Consider the following 12,414-nt stretch of genomic DNA (forward strand, 5'->3'; position numbering starts at 1 on the left):
CTGAGTTTTGTTAGCAATTTCTATTTTTGTATTAAGATTATTGTCTGACATTCTGTTATCTGCTAGTTTATGGCTTTCTCAAAATGACTTTATAGTGGAGTGTAGGTACAAAGAGTTGGTGTTTCTTTGCAAGGAAATGTCCTTTATATTGAAATTCCCTCAGGCTAAAGAGGGCGTGATAAATGTGAAGAAGCCTTGAACAGAAAAGAAGTGATCAAAAATTATTCGTAAGTCAAACATATAACATTTAAATATCTTTATTAATATTTTGTGCCATTTTCAATAAAAACACACTCGGAACATTGTTTCAAAGACAAATAATGAATGATGACTGGTATTATCTCATTCTAAACATAGATAACAAGGTGTAGAGCTGGATGAACACAGCAGGCCAAGCAACATCAGAGGAGCAGGATCCTGCTATTTCTTGGTTCTAAACATGTTGGAAGCAATTCGCAAAGAGACTTGGACATGTTGGGATAGTGCTGTTTAATCAGAGGGAAGGCCAGGCTAAAACAATGAAATCTCTGCCTCACTTTATCGAAGGCTCGAAAAAACCACAACAGTCTTTGTCTCAAACATGGAATCTTCACAAAAGTTAATACTTGAAGGAAATGATTCAGCATTCGCTTTTCCTCTGGTAGTTTCTCACACACTCTTGGATAGTCAACAGCTTTTTCATCAGGTTGAACTGGAATTCAGTCCTGCTTATTCATTCAGCTTCAACCTCTGAAACAAAATAGGACTAAATGATTGAGCCAAGCGTCACAATATGTTAACTGGGACAAATTAATATGTTTTATGTAGCACTGAAGCAGGTAAAGCACTTTCAAAAACAAATTACATAACATTGTTATTAAGTATAGTGTTACTTTATCTATCTTGATGTTTAGCCTTGATATTTAGAAGGAGATTTTTTTTGTTTAATGTCCGGCTAACAGGAGCATGGAAGAATTTGAAGATGATTGAAACAAGTGTGAGACCAGATGCCAGCATGATTAGCGAAAGTAGAAATGTTGATAGACATAGAGAGGATGCTTCCTCATTTGCGGCAATGTAGAATGAGAGGTTATCATTTGAGGACAAGGGGTGGCAGATCTTAAACAGCGATGAGGAGGAATTACTTCTCTCAAAGGGTCATGAATCTGTGGAATTCACTTCCCCAGAGTGTGATGAATGCTGGGACAATGAGTAAAATTAAGCGGGATGTTTTGAAAGGGTTATGGGGAGTGGGCAGGAAAGTGGAGTTGAGGCTGTGATGAGATCAGCCATGATCGTATTACATGGCAGAGCAGACTCAAGGGGCTGTATGGCCTACTCCTGCTCCTAGTTCTCGATGTGGTTCAGTGGGTACCACTCTCTTGCCTTTGAGTCCGAAAGTTGTGGGTTCAAGTCTTAGTGCCTTCAGACCACTATGTTCTAATGCAGTACTGGACTGTCATGTAACCCCTAAGTGGCCCACTGAGTCCACACCGACCCCCTGAAGAGAATCTCCTCCAGACCCATCCCCTACCTTTACATTTCCCACAGCTAGCCCACCTAACCTGCACTTCATTGGAGTGTGGGAGGAACCCCATACAGACACAGGGATAATGTGCAAACGACACACAAGGGTGGAATCGAACCCGGGTTCCTGGTGCTGCAAGGCAGTCGTACTACATAAACACTGAGCCACCACATTGTGCTGGTTTTGGAGAGAATGAATGCAAGTAATTTTGCATTAATTTGAAGTAGATGTGTTAACTTTGTCGGTTTTAGATTGGTTGAAGCCTCAGGCCGAAGTGTTTAAATGTCAGTCAGTGTTATTTGTTTACACATTAAGGTGTTATTTTAGCACCAATGAGACCTAATATCTTAAACTGCCAAAGCTGGGTGATGTAGCCTTCTAGCTAACTGCACAGGTAACACATTTTGACCAAGATGTTAAACCAAAACCCCAGCTGCCACCCCAGGCTATAAATGGTCCCATGGCGTGGTTTCAAAGAACAGCAAGAAAGTTATCTCTAGTATATTTATATTTCTCAATCAATGTCACAAAAATACAAGCCATGGTTACTGGCCCACAGCTGTCGTGGGAGCTTGCTGTGCACAAAATGGTTGCTGATCTCCTCACAGAACAACTGCAAGGCTGCTTAATTAGCTCTGAAGTGCTTTAGAACACCCTCAGACTAAGATGGACACTATATAAATGTAAGTCTTCCTTGGCTACTTATTGTGGGGTGAGAAGTCTAGATGAAGATACGACAGTGGCATTTAAGGGATTTTTAGCTAAGTGTTGTGAGCATGCAAGGAATGGAGAGATACGGACCAAGGGCAGGCAGTAGGGATCAGTTTAAATTGGTGTCAGGTTCAGCACAACATTGTGGGCTGAAGGGCCTGTTCGTGTGCTGCCCAGTTCTATGTTCAATGAGGTCTAACATCTATGTTATGTTTGATTGAAGTTGGGGAGGAGGAATGAGCTGGGTAGGATTTGAGATTGTGGTCTTTGTACATGGCATGTGGATGGGATGAATGAATTTTTTTTTTCTCTCTCAAGTTCAGTTGGCTAGCTTAAGAATCTTGGTTCAAATTACTTCGATTTGGAATCTAGCCCAGTGCTCACTCATAAGTGTGGAGCGAACTACACCTGAGCTACAATATGTCTGGAAGTGAAACACTGCGTTGAGGAACTTATCTTGCCTTCACAAGTAGCCTGTATGTAGCACTCAGACAGCTGGAGACCTGGTAAATTGTCACAGGTTACACGCTGGTCATCCAGACGTTGGCCCTGTTTGTCAGCGAGCATGTCCAGGAGTTCATTGATTGGACGTTCACAGTCAGACTCTGCCAAATAAAGGCCAAGAGACTCATTTAAATGCAGGATGTATCAATAAACACATCAAACCTAAGACAAAACACAGTCTAAATGACACTTCAAGCATTTCCCTGACAGGGTGAACTATAGTCTCTGTTCAAGGTGAGACACAGAGTCACACAGCACAGGAACAGACCCTTTGCCCCAACCAGTCCATGCTGACTACAATCCCAAACTAAACTAGTCCGACATGCCTGCACTTGGCTCATATCCCTCCAAACATTTCTTGTTCATGTTCTTATCCAAATGGCTTTTAAATGTTGTAAGTGTGACCACATACACCACTTCCTCAGGAAATGCATTCCACACACAAACTACCCTCTGTGTAAAATGTTTGCCCTCCTGTCTTTTTTAAATCTCTCTCCTCTCACCTTAAGAATGTGCCCCCTAGTCCTGAAATCCCCCACCCTAGGGAAAAGCCACCGACCATGAACCCTATCTATAACCCTCATGATTTTATAAACCCTGATAGGGTCACCTCTCGAGCTCCTACGCTCCAGTGAAAAAATGTCCCAGCATATCCAACATCTCCTTACAACTCAAACCCTCCATTCTTGGCAACATCCTGATAAAACTCTTCCGAACCTCCTCCAGCTTAATAATATCCTTCCCATAACAGGGAGACCAGAACTGGACACCACACTCCAGAAGAGGCCTCACTAATGTCCTGTACAACATCAACATGGTGTCCCAGCTACTGCACTCAAAGGTCTGAGCAATGATGGCAAATGCGCTAAATACCTTCTTAATCACTGTCTACCCAGACTGAGAACTGAATTTGGTTGACTGACAGTCACATAATGTGTCATTAGATTTATTGAACTAAAAGTGTTTATGACAAATGAAAGCAAAGTACTGCGAATGCTGGTAGTCTGAAATAAAAACAGCAAGTACTGGAGATACTTGGCAGGCCTGAAAGCATCTGTGGAGAAAGAAGCAGAGTTAACATTTTGAGTCCAGTATGCTTCTTCTGTGGAACTTGGACCAGTTAAAAACGTTAACACACATGGGTGAGCTCATGAACTGTAAAAGGAAGCAACACATCCCATGTGTTAGTAATAGGCACTTAGATCAATGATCAGTAAGCAACATGCATTTGCATACATATGCACAGACATGCACATACACATGCATGCACATAAATGCATGCACACATACCCACATATGCATATACATAATCAAAGAGCAAACCTCGTTCCCTGTTGCCTCAATAGCGCAGCTAACCACAAACGCTGGCTGCAGTATCTCAGAGTGGAATTCATTGAATGGAGAAAAACTGAATTTCATTGCACTGTCTATAATTTTCAAGTTCAAATTATTTGCCCTCAGGCTGCACACTCATGATATGGAGTTTATATTGTAAATGTTACAGTTGTGAAGGTGAAGTTGCCATAGTCCCACAGGGCTACTATTTCATGACAAAGAGAGAACAGGTAGTGGTTTAACCTGAGGGGTGCCATGCCTCAGGCAAGGGTGATAAGGTGGGACCCTCATGGGAATCTCAGCCAGTGTAGGAATTCAGCCCACGCTGATGGTGTCACTCTGTGATTGCAAACCAGCCATCCAGCCAACTGAGCTAACTGGCCCCAACTGTAGTGAGGTGCTGAAGAGTGTACAGAGACAGGTCGATTGTTTTAGGAACATAGACTTACAGAGCAGGACTAAGTCACTCTTAAAACCTTCTCCACCATTCAATAAGGTCACAACTGATCTGGTTGTATAGAAACATGGGACTTAGGATTATTCGATAATATACTTTTACAAATTTTATGTACAAATCATAATTCTGGGGGGGAGGGGGGGAAGATCACAAACTGTCTGTGGGCCTGGCTCTTTTGAGACTGTGTTGGCATCAGTTCACATTCAGCCTGAAGTGCTTTCTAGCCAATTCTGCTCCCTGAATGGGGAGGGAGGTGGGGGGGGGGGGGGGGGGGCATGGTGGTGTTGGTTAGCTCAGATGGTTGGTTTGTCAGCATAGGACCACCAGCGATAGGTGTTCAAATCCTGCATTGACCGAGTTTACCATGATGGGTTCTCCTTTCCAACTCTTCCCTCACCTATGATATGGTGATCCTCAAGTCATTTATTTCTCTCTCTCTCTTTCTCTCTCTCTCTATTGAGAGAGCAAGATTATAGGTGACTTTATCTTTACTGTTCGAATGCAATGGATTTGCATAGATACATAGAAAGTCAGAAGTAGACCATTTCCACCAATCCCACCCCCGTCCCCCAAGCCTGTTCCACAATTCAGTAAGCCCGATTATCTATTTGTATTTCAAATCCCATATTCCCATCGACCTCAATGTCAGAGGTCATCCTCAATGACAGAAGTCAGCTCTGATGACCACTCCAGGGAACACCATCCTTTCTATGTCACATTGACAGTGTTATATTAATTATCATGGTCTAATAATCACTCATAAAGAATTGACAGCTCTGTGGGTCATAAAAGCATAAATTGCTGGAAAAACTCACCAGGTCTGGCAACAATTGTGGAGAGAAATTGGAGTTAACCTTTCAGGTCCGGTGACCCTTCTTCAGAACTTCTGACAAGCAGTCTCTGGACTCAAAATGTTAACTCTAATTCTCTGTCCTGATGCTGCCATACCTGCTGAGTTTGTCTGGTAATTTCTGTTTTGTTTCTGATTTCCATCGTCCATTGTTCTTTGACTTTGTTTTTGAACTCTGTGGGTTAGTTTATTTAAAACAGTAAAACACAGTATAAGTTATGAAGCAGACTTCAGAGCAAACCAACCCACAACAGACTATCTGACAGGCTTGCAGCATTGTATATGCACACCATATAGAGTCAAACAGTCACACAGCACTCATAAGCGCCTTTGGCCTATTGAGTTTGAATCAAAGAATCCCCACAGTGTGGAAACAAGCCCTTTGGCCCAACAAATCCACAATGGACCTCAGACATCCCACCCAGACCCATCCCCCTATAACCCACCTAATCTACACATCCCTGAACACTACGGGCAATTTAGCATGGCCAATCCACCCTAACCTGCACATCTTTGGACTGTGGGAAGAAACCAGAGCACCCGGAGGAAACCCATGCAGACCATGGGGAGAATGTGCAAACTCCACACAGACAGTCACCCAAGGGTGGGATTGAATCCTGGTCCCTGGTGCTATGAGGCAGCAGTGCTAACCACTGAGCCACCGTGCCGCCCCTGTTTGCACTGACATAATCGCCACCTAAGGCACGCTAATCCCAAATTCCTACTGATGACCCATATCTGTGAACATTATAATTTCAAGTGCTCATCCAAATTTTCTTTCAAAGATTTGAAGGTTTCCAGCCTCCACTACCGTCCCAGGCAGTGCATTCCAGATTCCCACCACCCACTGAGTGAAGGTTTTTCTCAAGTCTCCTCTGAATCTCCTGCCCATTGTGATTGACGCCACAACCAAAGGGACCAGCTGCTCTCTATTCACCCTGTCCATATTGCTCATATTCCTATACATCTCAATTATCTCCCCCCTCAGTCTTCTCTGCTCCAAAGAAAACAGTCCAAGCCTATCTAGTTTCTCCCTGTAGCTCAACCTCTCCATCCCAGGCAACATCCTGGTGAATCTGAGATAATGGAAACTGCAGATGCTGGAGAATCTGAGACAACAAAGTGTGAAGCTGGATGAACACAGCAGGCCAAATAGCATCTTAGGAGCACAAATGCTGACGTTTTGGGCTGAGACCCTTCATCAGGAAAGAGGGGTGGGCAGAGGGCTCTGAAATAAATAGGGAGAGAGGGGTAGGGGGATCGAAGGTGGATAGAGGAGAAGATAGGTGGAGAGGAGACAGACAAGTTAAAGGGGCGAGGATGGAGCCTGTAGAGATGAGTATAGGTGGGGAGGTAGGGAGGGGATAGGTCAGTCTGGGGAGGACAGACAGGTCAAGGGGGCGGGATGAGGTTGGTTGGTAGGAGATAGGGGTGGGGCTTGAGGTGGTAGGAGGGGATAGGTGGGAGGAAGAGGGAGGTGGGGATGAGCTGGGCCACATCCCTGGCCCCAAGAAGACTTTCCACATCAAGCAGATGTTCACCTGCACATCTGCCAATGTGGTGTACTGCATCCGCTGTACCTGTTGTGGCTTCCTCTACACTGAGGAAACCAAGTGGAGGCTTCGGGCCCGCTTTGCAGAACACCTGCGCTTGGATCGCAATAAACAGCTGCACCTCCCAGTCGCGAACCATTTCAACTCCCCCTCGCATTCCTCATATGACGTGACCATCCTGGGGCTCCTGCAGTGCCATAATGATGCCACTCAAAGGTTGCAGGAACAGCAACTCATATTCCGTTTGGGAATCCTGCAGCCCCATGGTATCAATGTGGATTCACAAGCTTCAAAATCTCCCATCCCTCCACCGCATCCCAAAACAAGCCCAGCTCTTCCCCTTCCCCCACTGCATCCCAAAACCAGCCCAGCTCATCCCCTTCCCCCACTGCATCCCAACACCAGCCCAGCTCATCCCCTTCCCCCACTGCATCCCAAAACCAGCCCAGCCTGTCCCCTTCCCCGACTGCATCCCAAAACCAGCCCAGCTCGTCCCCTTCCCCCACTGCATCCCAACACCAGCCCAACTCGTCCCCTTCCCCCACTGCATCCCAAAACCAGCCTAGCTCGTCCCCTTCGCCCACTGCATCCGAACACCAGCCCAGCTCGTCCCCTTCGCCCACTGCATCCCAAAACCAGCCCAGCTCGTCCCCTTCCACCACTGCATCCCAAAACCAGCCCAGCTCGTCCCCTTCGCCCACTGCATCCCAAAACCAGCCCAGCTCGTCCCCTTCGCCCACTGCATCCCAACACCAGCCCAGCTTGTCCCCTTCACCCACTGCATCCCAACACCAGCCCAGCTCGTCCCCTTCCCCCACTGCATCCCAACACTAGCCCAGCTCGTCCCATTCCCCCACTGCATCCCAAAACCAGCCCAGCTCGTCCCCTTCGCCCACTGCATCCCAAAACCAGTCCAGCTCGTCCCCTTCCCCCACTGCATCCCAACACTAGCCCAGCTCGTCCCATTCCCCCACTGCATCCCAAAACCAGCCCAGCTCGTTCCCTTCCCACACTGCATCCTAAAACCAGCCCAGCCCGTCCCCTTCCCCCACTGCATCCCAACACCAGCCCAGCCCGTCCCCTTCCCCCACTGCATCCCAAAACCAGCCCAGCTCGTCCCCTCCCCCCACTGCATCCTAAAACCAGCACAGCTCGTCCCCTTCCCCCACTGCATCCCAAAACCAGCCCAGCTCGTCCCCTCCCCCCACTGCATCCTAAAACCAGCACAGCTCGTCCCCTTCTCCCACTGCATCCCGAAACCAGCCCAGCTCGTCCCCTTCTCCCAGTGCATCCCAAAACCAGCCCAGCTCGTCCCCTTCCCCCACTGCATCCCAAAACCAGCCCAGCTCGTCCCATTCCCCCACTGCATCCCAAAACCAGCCCAGCTCGTCCCCTCCCCCCACTGCATCCCAAAACCAGCCCAGCTCGTCCCCTTCCCCCACTGCATCCCAAAACCAGCCCAGCCTGTCTCTGTGTAATTTGTGTCTGTAACAAACAACAAAGGAAGCAGTACTGATCCTTGTGGTACACCATTGGTCACCAGCCTCCAGTCACTGAGACAGCTTTCTACCGCTGCCCTTTGTGTTGTCCTTAAAGCAAATTCTCTTAAAGGCATGGCTCACAAAAACAAGCAGTGAGATTATTTGCCCACTCTACTTACTATTTGGGTCTAAAATGGACTTTTTAGCGGGTGTCTCGTTCCATCCGAGATTGCAACGTTGGTCATCCATTCGGTTCCTTTGAGCATGGCTCACCATGTTGAAGAATCCTTCATTTTCTGCCTCATTGGGATCGGTGTCCTAGAGGGGAAAAATTAAAGGGCTCGAGATTCTGAGGTGGGACCAACAGCAGGGCCTTTCAACCTCCTGCAACTCACTCCCATTACAAACAAGGCCCTCCTAAGGCAGCAGGACGGAGAGTCAGTAAAATGTGCTTCCTTCAGAAATTCTTCACCATCAAAACCGTTCAGATTGTGGTGGTGTAGCGTGTGCTTTGGTCTGTATTAAAGGAAGATAGAGGCAGGAAGGTGGGTGAAGGAGATGGAGCCACTAGATCAGTTCTCCAGAAGGATTTAAATTAGTTATTAAAATAAATAAACTGTTACGGACCAGACCAGGCCTCCTCAAAATATTTTAAGAAGGTAACCTAGACCCTAAATTTTTCTTATTTTTAAGGCAAATGTAATGTGCCTTGTTCCAGATGCGATACGTCTGGTCAAACGTTTTGTCGCTAAGCAAAACAGAATTTATTTAAATACAGTAATTAAAAAACAACCAAAGGAATAGGAATTTAGAATAGCTTAACTCTACCGGAATAACAGATACAATATAATAGATACAGTGACAATTACTAATTAACTGTTCCAATATCGTAACATCTCTGGCAAAAAGGCAAATTCAGAAATACAAATTATGTCTCATAAACATGCAGGCTAGCAGCCTAGGAAAAGAAGTCCCTGCTTTTGGCTGTAACTGAGAGAGGGAAAAGATAGTTTCCAATTCTTGAGGCCCACAACAGCAACTGCCTAAAGCTAAAACAAAACAAGAACTCCTGCTCTGTGAGATGTGGCCACACCCAGCCAGGCTGCACCTATTGTTCCAACTTTAAAAACAAACAAGGCCTCCTAAGCTGTTTACTGTAGCGCTTCTGGTACACTGCTCATTACCTCTGTCTTACAACATCGCTTCAAAAAGACACCAGGTCAATGTAACCTCTTAAAGCCATAGTTTTGTCACGAAATCTGGAATTCGAAAGCATATCTCAGTAACGCTGATAATGAGAACATTCACAGATTGTTGTTAAAAACCCATCTGGTTCACAAGTAGCTGTTCTTTCCTTACCCAGTTTGGCCTACACATGACTCCAGACCCACACCATTGTGGTTGACAGCTAACTCTAAAGTGGCTGAGCAAGACACTCAGTTACAGAAGCCCTCTATGTACAGTGATGAGGTCTACTTACCCCATATACAAGATGTTTAAGAAGATGGGTCTCTGGCATCGTTGAGGGCAGTTAGGAATGGGTAATTCTGGCCTTATTCTAAAAACTAATAATAAAAACAGACTCAACCAGTTGTTGCTGGACAAATTATCTTCTGAGGGGAAATAGCAATGCCTGACTTGTGATAGCACCCCAACTACCCATCTTCGTTCTGAACTATTGTGACTTCATGAACGTCTAGCAATCCTCGTTTTGACCTTCTCATTTCACTCTCCCCGTGGCCTCAACTGCTTCCTGGGCCACAGAGGGCCAGACTTCTGGAAAAGTCTTTGCATGAAGAAATGTTTCTTGTCATCCTTTCTGGAATTTTAAAGTTACGTTCCCTTGTTCTGAAAAGTTTAGACTAAATTGTGGTGAATGAAGTTGCCTGCGCTGTCTGTCCTTAGATTATTGCTCACGTTTATTGCTCAAGATATCGAATGGGTACAATTTCTTTTTGGTGTGGCAATTTGCAGATGACCCAGAATTCCTCAAGTAGCACTGAGAAATGATGTTGAAACTTCTCAACTTTCACTCATCAGGACTGTTAGCAAGAAGACCTATAAAAGGAGAAACTAACATTTGTACTGCATGAGAGGAGAAGGCACTATTTTTCCCACGTTGTGGGGCATGAGCGTCACTGGCTGGGCCAGCATTTTTATTGCCCTGTCCCTAGTTGCCCTGAGAAGATGCTGGTGAGCTGCCTTCTTGAATTGCTGCAGCCTGTGTTCTGTAGGTAGCCCCACAGTGCCACTGGAGAAGGAGTTCCAGGATTTTAATCTGGTTGCCCTAAAGGAGTTGCAATATAATTGACAACCAAACAGCAAAAAAAAGTTTCATCAAAATGTGTCTCTTTTCAAAAAAATTTAAGTTCCATAATATGAAATTTCTGAAGTATTATTTGGAATATCTGTGGGAGAAGTAATCCTATTATAATAAGCCATCCTTTCACCTACTGAATGTCACTGCCTACAGCTTTCACCTCTCTGAGAATGATTATTCTGTCCTCTACGCATTTGACATAGTCATAAACTCATACAGCACAGAAACAGACCCTTCGGTCCAACCTGTCCATGCCAACCATAATCCCAAACTAAAGTAGTCCCACCTGCCAATGCTTGGCCCATATCCCTCCAAACATTTCTTATTCACAGATTTATCCAAATGTTTTTGAAATCTACCCCAAAATCACATCGCTTCCTTTAGAAGCTGTCAATAAACCGTTCTCTTTGACTGTGTTTTGACGCCACTTTTTCTTGAAATTTTCTTTCATTCTGTGAGTGTCCTTCCTTCACATCTTGTAGCATACCCTCAACTCGTGCTTAAGTTACAAAAAGGTTGCATATCACTACCTTTCCCTCGATCTTTAATAGAATCATAGAGTCATACAGCACTAAAACAGACTGGTCCGACCAGCCCACGCCGAGCATAATCCCAAACTAAACCAGTCCCACTTGTCTGTGTTTGGTCCATATCCCTCCAAACATTTCCTATTCATGCACTTATCCAAATGTCTTTTAAATATTGTAACTGTGCCCACACCCACCACTTCCTCTGGAAGTTCATTCCACACACGGACCACTCTCTGTGAAAAAAAAATTGCCCCAAAGTCTTTTTTAAATCTTTCTCCTCTCACCTTAAAAATATGCCCCCTGGTCTTAAAATCCCCCGCCTTAGGAAAAAGGCACTTGCCAATCACCTTATCAGTACCCCTCAAGATTTTATAAACCTCTATAAAGGTTTCCTCTCAACCTCCAGTGAAAAAAGTCCTAGCCAATCCAGTCTCACCTAATAACTCAAACCCTCCATACGCAGCAACATCCTGGTAAATCTCTTCTGATCCCTCTCCAACTTAATAACATCCTTCCTATAACTGGGAGACCAGACCCGAACACAGTACTCAAGTTAATATTCGAAAAAGGATGTGATTTGCTGTAGAAATAGTTTTAAGGATGAGGAACCCAAAGCAAAGGAATTAGGAAGGGGGAGCGACATATTGGTTGAAGGAAGGAAAAGTAGAGGGGTTGGGTGGACAGTACAACTTTTAGAGAGTGGACCTAGTGCTTCTGGAAGCACAGATATCAACATTTTTGTGGGGATTGGGAAGTCAGTTGGGGGCAGGAGAGTCCAATGTTGAAGAAAGTGGCACCAGGAAGATGTCACAGAGTTGAGAAGAGGTAAAATCATGGAAGATTTTAAAGAAAAGGAAAGGGGTTTTAGACATCACTCAGCCTCTGAACACAATGTACAATCTTAGGTCTTTGGTGTTTCCAGACCGCGCTTGTTTCTATTAGTTGGGGGAAATGGGAGGGATTCCTCTAGTAGCTTCAATGATGCAGAATCAAGGAGGTGCTAAATCGACCAGGATTCGCACCTCAAACTCCTTAAGTGCTGAACATCAGAGAAAGGACAACAGAACTATTGACAATCAAACAGGCTGTGAACATTCACTGTTTGGTACACCTGGAGGAATAGCTAGAGTAGGTCAGGGCCTTCAGGAATGGACAGGGTCCAAATT

General features: G+C 45.3%; 1 protein-coding gene across 1 annotated transcript in view; it reads right to left on the reverse strand.

Annotated features, from left to right (window-relative positions):
• Positions 1–261: 261 nt before the first annotated feature.
• LOC125447551 (G-protein-signaling modulator 2) overlaps positions 262–12,414 on the reverse strand; it is a 24,321-nt gene continuing 12,168 nt past the window's right edge. Inside the window, exons 2-4 of the mRNA XM_048522025.1 lie at positions 8,578–8,716; positions 2,680–2,823; positions 262–729 (exon numbers count right to left, since the gene is read on the reverse strand). Coding sequence (XP_048377982.1) covers positions 713–729; positions 2,680–2,823; positions 8,578–8,716 — 300 coding nt within the window. The 3' untranslated portion in view covers positions 262–712. The remainder of the gene's footprint in view (positions 730–2,679; positions 2,824–8,577; positions 8,717–12,414) is intronic.

Source organism: Stegostoma tigrinum, chromosome 35 (genome assembly GCF_030684315.1).
Source record: "Stegostoma tigrinum isolate sSteTig4 chromosome 35, sSteTig4.hap1, whole genome shotgun sequence".
Classification (NCBI taxonomy): domain Eukaryota; kingdom Metazoa; phylum Chordata; class Chondrichthyes; order Orectolobiformes; family Stegostomatidae; genus Stegostoma; species Stegostoma tigrinum.